This window comes from Piliocolobus tephrosceles, chromosome 3 (genome assembly GCF_002776525.5).
Source record: "Piliocolobus tephrosceles isolate RC106 chromosome 3, ASM277652v3, whole genome shotgun sequence".
NCBI classification, from domain to species: domain Eukaryota; kingdom Metazoa; phylum Chordata; class Mammalia; order Primates; family Cercopithecidae; genus Piliocolobus; species Piliocolobus tephrosceles.
The window spans coordinates 79,553,128-79,566,413 of record NC_045436.1 but is presented as its reverse complement, the minus strand read 5'-3'; the positions used below and the strand labels follow the sequence as shown (position 1 = coordinate 79,566,413).

Genomic DNA, 13,286 nt, shown 5'->3' with positions numbered 1-13,286 from the left:
GTGTATTGGAAAAACTTTTTAAAAAAAGTTTGTTTAATAAATGAATTAATTAAATTTAATCCTATCATGGGAACTCAATGCTATGTTGTTTATGAGACATAAATAGCAATTTCCCCAAATGCAGTTACTAAAAGATGTTAAACAGTTTTACACAATCATCTGCATTTCTGGGCAGTGGGGCATCTTTCACTTTCACTTCAAACAAGAAGTTCTTTTAATTCTCTTCCTCCACTGCTAAACCTTGAGCCAGAACTACACCCCAAAAGGAAAATGCAGAAGTCTGAAAACCCTCAGGGCTCTCAGACTGGAGATGGAGGTGCAGCATCATGTAGCCATTTGGGGTAGCAAATGAAGGCTTAGAACTTGTGTTCGATAAGGGACAAGAGCATTCTGATCAGACCAGAACTCTTTCCCCAGTTATGCTGGTCCAGTCACCAATGATTTCCCAATAAGAAGTAATGAGAAACATTTCAGATCCTCTAGGAAACCTTTACAGTTTTTTTTGTCCATAGTGATGTACAATCAACTTCATAAGCTTGTCATTATACAATGTGAGTTCAAGTCATTGTCAATCAATCACTCCCCACTATTTTAAAAACTCCATTTTAAAAGAGGTGAATCCATCTGATAGCTGGAGTGAGCAAAGAAGATAAGTAACAAGGTTTCCAGAATGTGCTTTAAAGAGGCTTATTTCTGCATAAAGATACTATATCTTCTGCTCACACCAATCTCACAAATTAGGTATTATCTGTATTTTATTGCTGATTAAGAACACACTTAGTAGGATATGGTTTGATTGACTTTGAGTGGAGACCTTTAGGGGAAGTGTAGCAGAGGAGAAAGTGAAGTTAAACTAACAGTGCAAATGAAATAGATGTTGAAGTGACTGGTGACCTATATTAAGGCTAAGGATGGGTAAAGAGGAAATTATGAAGGGACTGGTCAACTGGAAAACAAGAATTGGTTGCAGAGTAGATCTTGATTTGTTCTTTGCTCTTTTCTGCCTCTGGACTATTTATTATCTTGTGCTCCTAAATTTCTCAAGTTCTGAGTTATGATGCTTTCTCCCCCACTTCTAGCAAAGCCAAAATAACTTTCTCAGTCAATTTTCAAGATTTTTATTTCTGAGGAGATGTAGCACTGCAACGAAAATGTAAGATGTGCCATGAGCCAGACTAGGCTGTAAAGCTGCAAGGACAAGCAATGATTCATGTCCTTAGATGTTTCTGGCTGGTGGGGAGGGCAGAGAGATGTGAAGGTAATTAGCCCACAGCATGGTAATTTTAGAATAAAGGCAAACAGAGGGTGCTCTGGAGCACAGAAGAGGAGCATTGTAAAAGAAGCTAGAGGGAGTGAAGAAAGGCTTCCTGGAAGATACTGATCCCTGATAGCAGTCTTGAGGGATGAGTAGATAGCAATGGTGTTGGCAGCATTTCAGATGCAGGGACAGGAGAAGGAGTACATTGTTGAGAGAGACAGGTTTCACAGTGTGAGTGTGGGAGTAGCATGAGATGAAGACAGAGAGCCAAGCAGGGTCCAGGTGGGCCATGAAGACAAACAGCATCACCAAAGGATGTAAAGCAGAGGTCATGTGGCAAGGCTTCTTTTTAAGAAAGATCTCTCTGGTCAAGGGTAGAGAAAAGTACTGCAGATATAGAAAGTTACACTTATTTTAACATAATTTGTAGCTGAATATCTTCAACTGATTATTTTTCAAGTGTCATGATTACTATCCAGAATTAGTTCTTGATATTTATTTGGGTATTATCTTCTTCATCATCTGCCCAAATCGAGGTTTCTAATACCAGTAATATTCAGCAAACAAGGAAGAGACAACAAACAGAAGAGCCTTCAGAAGAATGAAGGGAAAGGGGTGTTGGAGAGGAACCTCTGCAGAGTCACAGTTCACAAAACAAACATAAATGGACTCTTGGACAAACAATGAGTGCCCCAGTTGCACTGAAACTGAACAATGGCTCACGTTGCAAAGAAGCACAAGTGTTTTCTGTCTGTAAACTTCAGTCAGTAAAGGAAAAAAGCTAGACAAAATAATACACTGAGTTTTTATAGTAAAGGTGGAGAATATTTGTCTTCCATAGGTAGTTGAAATATTAAAAATATATATTTTCTTAATATAAGAAAATTGTAGAAGAAAACAGTTTAGTAAACTATGTGAATGCAAACTTCTCTTTCCCATTCTACTATGAAGTTGTTTGATTAACTAAGGACAGAGATTTAAGTTTCATTTTCTAAGTATTTAAAATCCTATTACTATTGCGTTGCTTTTATTTGTTCGTTTTGAGACAAGGTCTCACTCTGTAACCCAGACTGGAGTGTGGTGGCGCAATCACAGCTCTCTGCAGCCTCAACATCCTTGACTCAAGTAATCCTTCCACCTTAGCCTCCTGAGTAGCTGGGACTACAGGTGCAAGCCACTATGCCCAGTTAATATTTTTAAAAGTTTGTTGTAGAGATGTTTATGTTGCCCAGGCTGGTCTCCAACACCTGGGCTCAAGCAATTCTCTTACCTCAGCCTCCCAAAGTGTTGGGTTTACAGGCATGAACCACCATGTCCAGCTGCATTGTAATTTTTATGATCTACCCAGGACCAGATGAACTGAGTTATAGGCTTCAAATCTTACATTCCTTTCCAAGTTTTATATTCCAAACTAAAATTTTTATGTGAACAAATACACTCTTATTAACTTTTATTGAACTCGATTGATTTTAGACAGTAAGAGAGCTTGTGGTGACATTGAAGGTCACTTACAGAAGGTGCTGTGGGCACAAGGTCATTTTCTGTTCTTCCTGTCTGCATTGCTGTGTGAACCCGGACAGACTCATAAATGGAGGGTTCTTCCACTTTTCTTGGGTAGGGATGTTTTAGAACCATCAGAGTGCCTGAATGAAGACAAAAAGTATATAATCGAACAGTGTTCCCAGAAGGAAAGTCCAAATGCTAACTGGATAACTGTGGCTGGATTGGAAAGTCTTTTATTTTTTTCATGTATTCCCTCACTCATTTTCTCAACATTATCAAACATCAACTAGGTGTCAGGCACTTAAGCTGGACACTGAGATACTAAGCTTGGTGGAGATGCTCCTTGGCCTCCTGGTGCTCAGAACTGGTAACAGATATGGTCGTTTAAATGAACAGGGTAATGAGACCAATGGCAGCCATGCGAGTGAAGCATGATGATAGTCCCCAGCTGCCTGAATAACCTTTCCATGAAAGGATTCAGGGCAGCTTTTGTAAAGGAGGTGACGTTTGACTTAGATCTTAAGGAGTAACTGGAAGTTTTCCAGGAAGGCTTTATGAAAGCCATGAAAACAAGACTAAACAAATGTACTGGGGTAGAGGAAGATCTATTCCATTGCCCTTATTTTTGCCAGTTTCAGAATAAACTTGTAACAAATTAGTGGATTTCAAAAAAGTGAGCTTTCTCCCTACTCTCTAATACTACCCAATTAATGAGAGTAACCAAGCAAAGTCTTTGCATTACTAAATGAAGATGACCTGAACAAGCTGGTACTCACAGATTGCCTCCCCTTCCACCTGGAGAGGGAGCCTTCAGGCAGAAAAAGGGCTCAGCCCAGGGGGCCAGGAATGGGGGGCTGGGGAACTTTGTTCCAAGGGCTCAGAGCAGTTCTGAGTCTATGCTTCTGACATTTCCTTCTTGAAATCCTTCCCTCAATCAATCAGTCAATCAGAAACTAACTACAAAAAGAGGCAACTTAAGGGGATTTATTTTTTTTCTTCCTTGCTATGGTTTCTTGCTTTTAATTTTACTAGGGTCTTTTCTATAGCAGGCCTTAGATTGTATCAGAGATGGAAGAAATGTAAAGAATTCAGCAATTCATTCAACGAATATTTACAGAGCTTTGCACTGTGCCAGGCACTTGTCTAGGTACTGGGAATACAACAGCAAACAAAGGAGTTTAAATGCTCTTATGGAGCTTATGTTCTAGGTAGAGGAGACAGAAAAAAATAAAAATAAATATTTTATGTGTGAGAAGTGCTATGGAAAAAATGAATAGGGCATGGTAAAGGGATAGAGAATAAAAAAGGTGGGGTTGAGAGAGGGTGAAATTTTCCAAGGGTCATAAGGAAGGGCGTCTTTGAAAATATTTGAAAGATTCTGGAAAGTAGAGAACCTGAATTAGAGTAAGAGAGAGAAAATGAAAAATATCTCCTCTGTGGTTAAAAAACACCCTAATGTTAATGATAAATCTACACAAAACAGGCCGGGCGCAGTGGCTCAGGCCTGTAATCCCAGCACCTTGGAAGGCCAAGGCGGGTGTATCACGAGGTCCGGAGATTGAGAGCATCCTGGCTAACATAGTGAAACCCTGTCTCTACTAAAATACAAAATAAATAAATAAATAAATAAATAAATAAATAAATAAATAAAGAGTTGGGCGTGGTGGCAGGCACCTGTAGTCTCAGCTACTCGGGAGGCTGAGGCAGGGAAACTGCTTGAACCCAGGAGGCGGGGGTAGCAGAGAGCCGAGATCACACCACTCCAGCCTGGGCGACAGAGAGACTCTGTCTCAAAAAAAAAAAAGAAAAATCTACACAAAACAAAATCCTTCTGTGATACTTGAGTACATGCAATATCTAACTGCAAACACAGAACTGTGGCTTTTGACACTTGGACGCAGATAAGGTGCTGCTGTAAAATGAAAAGCTGTTGAGAAAAGTCAGAAGAGGGTGTCTGATCTTGACCTCAGAGAAGAATGAAAGCCTCTGGCCCTTCCTCTTTCTGCTTCTCATTGGTATTGCGGCATGGGGATCACAATGAAAAATGGATTTCGCCATTATCAGAACGGTCCCATTCTTGTACATTGTCTGTGCTCTCTTTTGTCGATGTGATCTTCCCATAAGAACAGAGCCAGTCATATGAGGAGAAGGGGCCAACTACAGTTTTACAGTCAGAATGAAAAAAGCAGTACCTATATCAAGAGTAGCCGCTGTGCAGACTCAGGGGCTCTGTGAACACAGTGCTCACATTACAGATGCATGGTAAATTCAGTGCTGGCTCCTATCCCTAAGAAACACTCCCAGTGATGTGCCTCATAGTCACTCTGGACCCTTGGAAAGAGCACTGGATGTACAGGCAGAGGAACAGGGTTCAATTGTCACTGCTGCCATTCAGTACTTATTGGCCTTGGACAACCATTACAAGCTTCTGCTCCTTTTCTGACTAGTGAGAATAATTATGCTTCTTTCAGAAGGCACCAAATAAATGTTGGTGGGAAAATTATAACATATTAGATATTATTATTATTTGACATAATATTTTTAAATCCTTAAATAAAATTTGAATGATTGCATCTTTGGGGACATGAATTTTGAAATCTTATAAAAGACCTAGATGCAACATTCTGCCAGGAATAAAAATGGTGGTAGTCCAGTAATCACTACTTGTGATTACTAGAGTTAAATTTGGTGCCTCTTAAACACTTTCACCCTGCAGAAGAGGAGAGGAGAATTGAAGCCTAGGGATCAAAGCAGCTCCCAAATTAGATACATTTTGAACTCATATGCTTTATCTTCAAAGTTGATGCTTAATTTTCATTCTACTTCATATATTTAATACTTAATATGAAAACAATGCTTTAAATGACACTCCAGAAAGAAGTACCCACTTGATATGACCAGACACACACTTCACATAATAATACCTGTGTTAATTTTTTTTTTTTTTTTTTGAGGCGGAGTCTTGCTCTGTCACCCAGGCTGGAGTGCAGTGTCACGATCTTGGCTCACTGCAACCTCTGCCTCCTGGGTTCAAGCAATTCTCCTGCCTCCGCCTCCCAAGTAGCTGGTATTACAGGCATCTACCACCACACCTGGCTAATTTTTGTATTTTCAGTAGAGATGGGGTTTCACCATGTTGGCCAGACTGGTCTCCAACTCCTGACCTCAGGTGATCCACCCACCTCGGCCTCCCAAAGTGTTGGGATTACAGGCGTGAGCCACTGTGCCTGGCCTAATTTTTTATTGCTATTGTAGCAAATTCCCACAAACATAATAGCTTAAAACAACTCAAATTTATCATCTTACAGTTCTGGAAGTTAAAAGTTCAAAATGGGTCTCACTAGTCTAAAACTGGCAAGGCTGCTTTCCTAGTAGAGGCTCTAGGGAGGATTCATTCCTTTGAATTTTTTCAGCTTTGAAAGGTGCCCTCATGTCTTGACTTGTGGCCATATTCCTCTGTCTTCAAAACCAGTAACAGCCAGTCAGATCCTTCTCCTGCTGCCATCTTTCTGGTTCTCCCTCTTCTGGCTCCCTACTACTTATGAGGACCCTGTTAATTATAATGGTCTCACTTAGACAATCTAGGATAATCTCCCCACCCCAAAGTTATCTGATCAGCTGCTTTTATACCATTTGCAAACTTAATTCCCTCTTGACATGTAACAATATATTACAGGTCCAGGGAGACATGTGGACGTCTTTGTGGGGGCATTATCCTGCTACCACAGTATCAGTCCCTGTAGGAGAAATGGCCGCCGGGGCCAGTTGTGCTGCAGGGTAAGGATCTCTGGGCTGGGCTACTGCCTGAGCCTGCAGTGCTGTTACCTCTTGGTATTAGAGAGCCACTGCCTTTCCAACGTGTGCATTTCCAACCTCTGTGAGCCTCTTCAGCCCACAAATGGGTCAAATTTATCTTGGTATCCATACCACCTGATACAGTTCCTGACATAATGAAGGCAGATGAGTAAATGAATTAATGAATGAATGCTACAGTAATGCAGGCTTGAGCCAGGAAAGAGCCTGGGATGAACCAGCCTCCCAGGTCCACAATTCTCCAGGCCTAGGGCAAGAAAGGACAACAATCGCAGGCACAGCTCTTCAAATCTCTAGTGGAGGAACCCAAATTCTATTTTGAAAATCTCCTCTAAAGTTGAATTCAACAAGAGTAAAACAAAGGAAAATGGTATTGAGTCAACCAGGAGAGTAGATCTGACTGTAGATTGATTTTAACTAGTAACCCCACAAATGAGGCTAAACTAAATTGTGAGATGAAGAAGATGACAATGTACTTATAAAATGGCAACTTATATTGATACAAATCTGGTGTCCTAAAAGATAGTTCTCCTTAGCTGACTATTCTTGCCCAAGGAAAAGCCAATATACAGACTTCTTGGCATGGCTATGAGGCTTAATGATTTCCCCTTCTGCAGAGATTATACCTCCCAGTGTACAGAGATAGATTCCCTACAACCATGTAATACCCCCAGACCTGGCCCTGCCTTCGAACACCTGATCTGGTCACACTAATTGGATTCACTTCTTGGGTATCCACTTAATTACTTCTCTAGAGAGAAGGTCCACCAACTTTAATTTCTGAACTACGTGAAGTAGACTATTGTTTCCTGCCTTTGACATGAAACCTGGTTTCAGAAAGACTGGGTGGAGGTACACTTCTGAGACGATCAGAGCTGAATTAACACAGACATATCAATTGACTGAAAGCCTCAGAGTTGCCATGATTACTAAGCAGATTCCTTGTTGTCTCTTGGTTGTTCAACTTGCTCTTAAATTCTGAGGGGGTATATTGTTAATATCCTTTTCAAAAATTCTGCTCCTGGGCCAGGCACGGTGGCTCACGCCTGTAATCCCAGCACTTTGGGAGGCCAAGGTGGGCACATCACAAGGTCAGGAGATTGAGACCATCCTGACTAACATGGTGAAACCCCATCTTTACTAAAAAAAGAAAATATAAAAAATTAGCCGGGCATGGAGGCATGCATCTGTAGTCCCAGCTACTTGGAAGGCTGAGGCAGGAGAATTGCTTGAACCTGGAAGGCAGAGGTTGCAGTGAGCCGAGATCTTGCCACTGCACTCTAGCCTGGGCGACAGAATGAGACTCTATCACAAAAAAAAAAAAAAAAAATTCTGCTCCTGTTCTCCTGTTCTTGTACCCTACTCACTTAAAAACAAAATCAAAAATAAGACAAAAGAAAAAACAAAACAAAACAGCTAGCCAGAGTTGATTTCTGTCATTTCCAATCAAAAGAAACTTATCAGCCAGGTGCGATGGCTCATGCCTGTAATCCCAGCACTTTCGGAGGATGAGGGGGGCGGATCACGAGGTCAGGAGATCAAGACCATCCTGGTCAAGATGATGAAACCCCATCTCTACTACGAATACAAAAATTAGCTGGGCAATGGTGGCACGTGCCTGTAATCCCAGCTACTTGGGAGGCTAAGGCAGGAGAATCGCTTGAACCAGGGAGTCAGAGGTTGCAGTGAGCCGAGATGGCACCACTGCACTGCAGCCTGGCAACAGAGTGAGACTCTGTCTCAAAACAAACAAACAAACAAACTACAAACAAACAAACTTAACTACTGTGGCTACCACAGACTCTTAATACTCTGCATCCAAGGTCCAAGATAGTGCCTCAGCTTGGGATGAAAGGGACTCTGGTTTACTGAGATTCAGACCAAATGAACTCCACGACTCAGCTGGGAGATTTAGAAAAAGGCAACAGGAGGCAGGGGTAGCAGAGCAAGAAGAGGGAGGAAGACCAGTAACCACAGGCCTTGGAAACTTGGCTGTAAGTTTCACTTCAGTTTCTGAACTACGTAAAGGTGACTATTTTTTCCTGCCTTTGACATGAAACCCAGTTTCAGCCATGCTTAGCAGAGGTACATTTTTGAGATGATCAGAGCTGGACCGCAGCAGGCATTTCCATTTACTTTGACTGAATGGTAACTCTGTGTAAGAGTTACATACATAACTGTATGCAATAATATGAAATTACATTGAAGGACCCTTTATCTTGTATTCCAGCAGAACTTCAGAAAGAGAGTAAGAACAGTCTCAATTCTTAGGCATTGGTTTGGTATCTGAAATAGAGTGTAGCACAGGGCACACAAAACTCCTAAAGAAAGACTTTTGTTTAGAGTATTTATTTTATGCAGGGAGGTCAGTGCTTATTCATCAGGTACCCCAGCTATCCTGTAAGGTGTTTGAAGGCAAGAATAATATCTGATTTATCTTTCTATATGATCAGTGGCTCACAGTGCCATTTCACTCAAAACACTTTGTTGAATTAAATTAAAATCAGATCATGTCCATCCACGTTTCATTACTGCCCTCAGGTTCAGAAAACAAGCTCTGCAACTGGAATAATGAGTTCCTCTCCCCCCCTCCCCCCCGGCTTCCAATAAGAAGTAGATTTCTTGGGGTTGGCAGGAGAGAATAGGGTTATTCAAGATCTTTTTCCTTCCTTCTTTGCCACCTGCTTTACAAATGGACTTTAAGCCATGTTCATTTACATGTGAAGGGGCTTTAATATTTAATTTCCACTCTTATAGGATGAAGTGCACTGAACTAGGAGAGGCATACCAGTTAGTCAGTGTAGGAGAAAATTCTGTTCAAATATCCAAGTCAAGTCACTCTTTCTGGAGTGCTCACTTGATTCTACCACTTATGTGAGTCCACTATGGAACTGGATTAAAGTTTGAAGAGAACATCACAAACATTTGACAAATGCAAATTCAACTGTCCCTAAACTAACTCTTCACGATTTATCAAAGAACGTACAGCTTTTGCATAGCATCTGATGGAATTAATAACCATAAAAGGGTTTTATTAAATATAAATAATAATTATTGAATACTTATACTATGCTAAGAATCATTCCAAATGTCCTATGTGCCTAATTTCACTCAGTCTTCACAATAAGTCATTAAAGTATGAGCTACGACCATCAAATCAGTTTCGTAAGATGATGAAACTGAAGCTCAGAGAGATTATGTAACTTGCCTGAGGAGACACACAGAGCCGGCAAATGGCAGAGGCTGGAGTTGAAACTTATAATTCGTGTGTTTACTCATTATACCATAATTATTCTCAGCCTCAATGTAGTCACCATGGAAACCTCTAGAGCATGTGAACTACTGTGCTCTATTATGGGCAAGAGTTGACACGTATAAATCAAAGTTTGAAGAAATGGATTCTTTAGGAGACAGTTTGAGGAAAGGAGATGTGAGTTTTTGCTTCCCCATTTCTAACCAGGCCTCAGTTTCTTCATTTATAAAGGAAAAATGCAAAAGTTCCTGAGCTCCCTTTCAACTCTAACATCCTGTAAATCTGGTTAAGCATATAGGCCCAAATAAGGGGAAAAAAACATCGAGAAGCTTAGTTACCAAATGCTTGTACTGCTTCCTGTAAATGTACAATATTCATTTGAAATACTTTGTTCCTGCTGTCATTTGATCTTACCTCTCATTTTCCCTTTCTTTCAGTTTCTCATTCAAACTTTAACTTTTATTTTACCTTGTTATACTTAGATAGGCTGTTTGATATCCTTGCCAGAGAGACATGACTAAGATGAACCTGAATATTTGGGGGGATGTTTTCTTGTCAGCCTTTTTATGTTTTAAAATTTCCTCTAGTATAATTTCTGAAATAGCAATTCATGTAAATAAAATGGGAATAACAATAAATACAAAGGCAGAAGTTAAAGTTGATTCACACTCTTTAGAACAATAGGTTGACTTCATGTACCAAACACATTATTATAGACTTTAAAGAAGAGATAAAGAAGAGACTGAGGGATAGGACTAAGACATGTGTTATAGCCTGACCATATCCTACAATCATTCTATTACATTATTGTGGCAAGACTTCTTCTAAATTCATTTAACGCCACGCTGTGCCATGGCAGCAATGTATTGCAGTCCCACTGTGGGATGAGTTTCAAGAGATAGCAAAGTGCGTGGAAAGCATCTATGCTTCAGGACCAGGTTAGCCCAGATTCCAATATCAGCTCTGAATTCTTCCAAATCCATTTAAGGTCATGCCGTACCACGGCAACAATGTATTGTTATTGTGGGACCGGTTTCAGAAGATAACAAGGTGCATGGAAAGCATCTATGCTTTAGAACCAGATTAGCCCAGATTCCAATCTCAGCCCTAATGTTTACCAGCAGTGAAAACTTGGACAAGTAACTTATAGCCTCTGAGTTTTCATTTCCTCATCTGAAAATAGGACTGTTGTATGCATTATTGTGGGTGGTTGAGATGAAATAAGTTGATGTAGGTGAATGCCTGGAAACTAGCAAACACTAAAAATGTTGGCCTTAATTCCCTTCTCAGCTGCTTTTTCCTTTTTCGAACAAAACTCATCTATCAACTGAGAACATTTTGCATTTTTGGCAAACATAAACTAAAGAAGTTTGGCAAAATTCTAAGCTGTCACTAGTTGTTTTCTGAAGAATCACCCAGTTCTCAAATTAAAATTAATTTTAACCGCATTATTTAAAAACGCCACCGGGGTAGTGTCACAAAATAAAATAATAATAGCAGTAGCAGTCGTCAAAAGATTGGGAATCCCCATATCAAAACAAAAAGAGAAATGGAGATTTGACATTTACAAAAAAAACCAGATGAGATCTTTAAAACTGAGAACCAATTATTATAAAGGGTAAGGGCAAACATAGAACTTTACTTGTATTATACTTTTGCATGCCAGTTAAGTGATTACAGTCACAACACAATATAATAAATTATACATGGCAATTTCATGTTAAGAATCATTGAAATATAAACAAAAGGTAATGGTAAAAGTAATTTTTTTGCTCTAATTATATTTAGACATTTAAGCATAAAGATAAATGCCATCTACATTTTCAAGACTATATATATGAAACTTAGCTAATTACAAGAGGATATGACAAAATTAATAATGGACCAAACATATTTATACTAATAAAAAAGTTTCTCAAATTTTCTAATCTATTTGAGTTTAGTTTAGAGTTCATGCACAGACATGAATATGTTTTATTTGATGTCCTACTATTAAGACAGAAAAACTCCAACCGGCCTGCCCACTGAGGTGGAGCCTTAGGAAGTCCGCGCCCTTTGCAGCGGGGAGGAACCTGGCCCTTCCTCTTCAGGTGAGGAACATAGAATTCAAACTGTTCAGCAGGCAGCGCTCTAGCAGGGACTCTGGCTAGGCCCTCTTTTCTTTCTTTTCATCCAATAAAACCCTGCTTCACTCACCCTTCAAACCATCTGCAAGCCTAAATTTTTGTGGCCGTGGGACGGAGAGGGACCCAATCTTTAGCTGAACTAAGGAAAAGTCCTGCAACACTATCACAAATGAAAGGCAAATTCTGAATTTAATCATCACTGAGCATACATGCAACACAAAACAACATTTCAAATTATGCTTTTATAAACTTTGAAAGTTAAAATTGTCACAAGTTTGCTAGTTTTGGTGTTGCCATAAAAAACTGCAATGCAGGCATTGGGAATGGGGCATCCGACATATCGTGGAAATGATTAGTACTTATTTTTTCAGGTCCTGGGACACAGCAGGAAGCAAAGCTGACAAAAATCCCTTTCTTCATGGAGTTTCCACACTCCATGTGTGTGGGAAAAAAAGGATTTTTTAAAAAATAAGTGAACTATATATGTCAGAAGGTAAAAGGGCCATTGAGAAAAATAAAGCAAGAGAGTACATTGTATATCTCTATCATGTACTCAGGAAATTATTAGGTTTTGAGAATTGGAAGTATCTTAAGAGTGTTTATGAGTATTGATAGAAAGAAATTAGAGTGAACAGAAACTTTAATGGAGATTAGAGAGATGAAATAGAGATTATGACAAGGGAAAGGGAAATTATCATGACATACTCTTAAAGTTGGCAGGAGGCTTAGATGTTGCTTAGGAAATCCTTACTTTTCACATTAGCAAACAGAAATCCTGAAAGTGTAAAGAGTAGGGAATAGGAAAAAAAAGATATCTTAAAATAGCATTAATCCCCTTAGGTCAACACTTTTATCTATTTTGAGTGCAAAGATTTTCTTATGACCCAGAATCAAATATTCTGGGTTTCACTCTAGTGAAGGCATTATATATAACTGCAAGGCAAAAGTGTAAAGTTTTGGTTATTTGGATATCATTTATGTTGCCCTCAAAGGTAATGCCACTTGTGCCAGTAGATAAATGTATTATAAGAAAGTCTCTCTTTAATAATCTTACCCTCTAGGCCCTGCAGGGTGAGGCTGGGCCTGCATGGGGTCTGACTGACAGGAGTGGCCTGAAATATCCAATTCTAGTCCTTCTCATTCTGGTAATCTGAAGTTGAGAGCCCTGGGAGGGGCTTGTCCATTGTGTGGACAAATGCTTTTCCTGGTGATGTTAATCAGACATAAACTATAAGAAGTATTCGTACTTCATCTAATGGTGAACATGAAATCATTAGTCTGAAGATCTTCTGATCACTGGGAACCAATACTAGGAGCCCATGCTTAAAGGAAC

The 13,286-nt window shown here is 39.7% G+C and overlaps 1 protein-coding gene across 2 annotated transcripts in view; it reads right to left on the bottom strand.

Annotated features, from left to right (window-relative positions):
- Positions 1-13,286, bottom strand: part of DAPP1 (dual adaptor of phosphotyrosine and 3-phosphoinositides 1) — a 53,396-nt gene that overhangs the window by 13,966 nt on the left and 26,144 nt on the right. For both annotated transcript variants that reach the window (XM_023220082.3, XM_023220081.3), the window contains exon 4: positions 2,771-2,901. In XM_023220082.3, the coding sequence (XP_023075850.1) occupies positions 2,771-2,901 (131 nt within the window). The remainder of the gene's footprint in view (positions 1-2,770; positions 2,902-13,286) is intronic.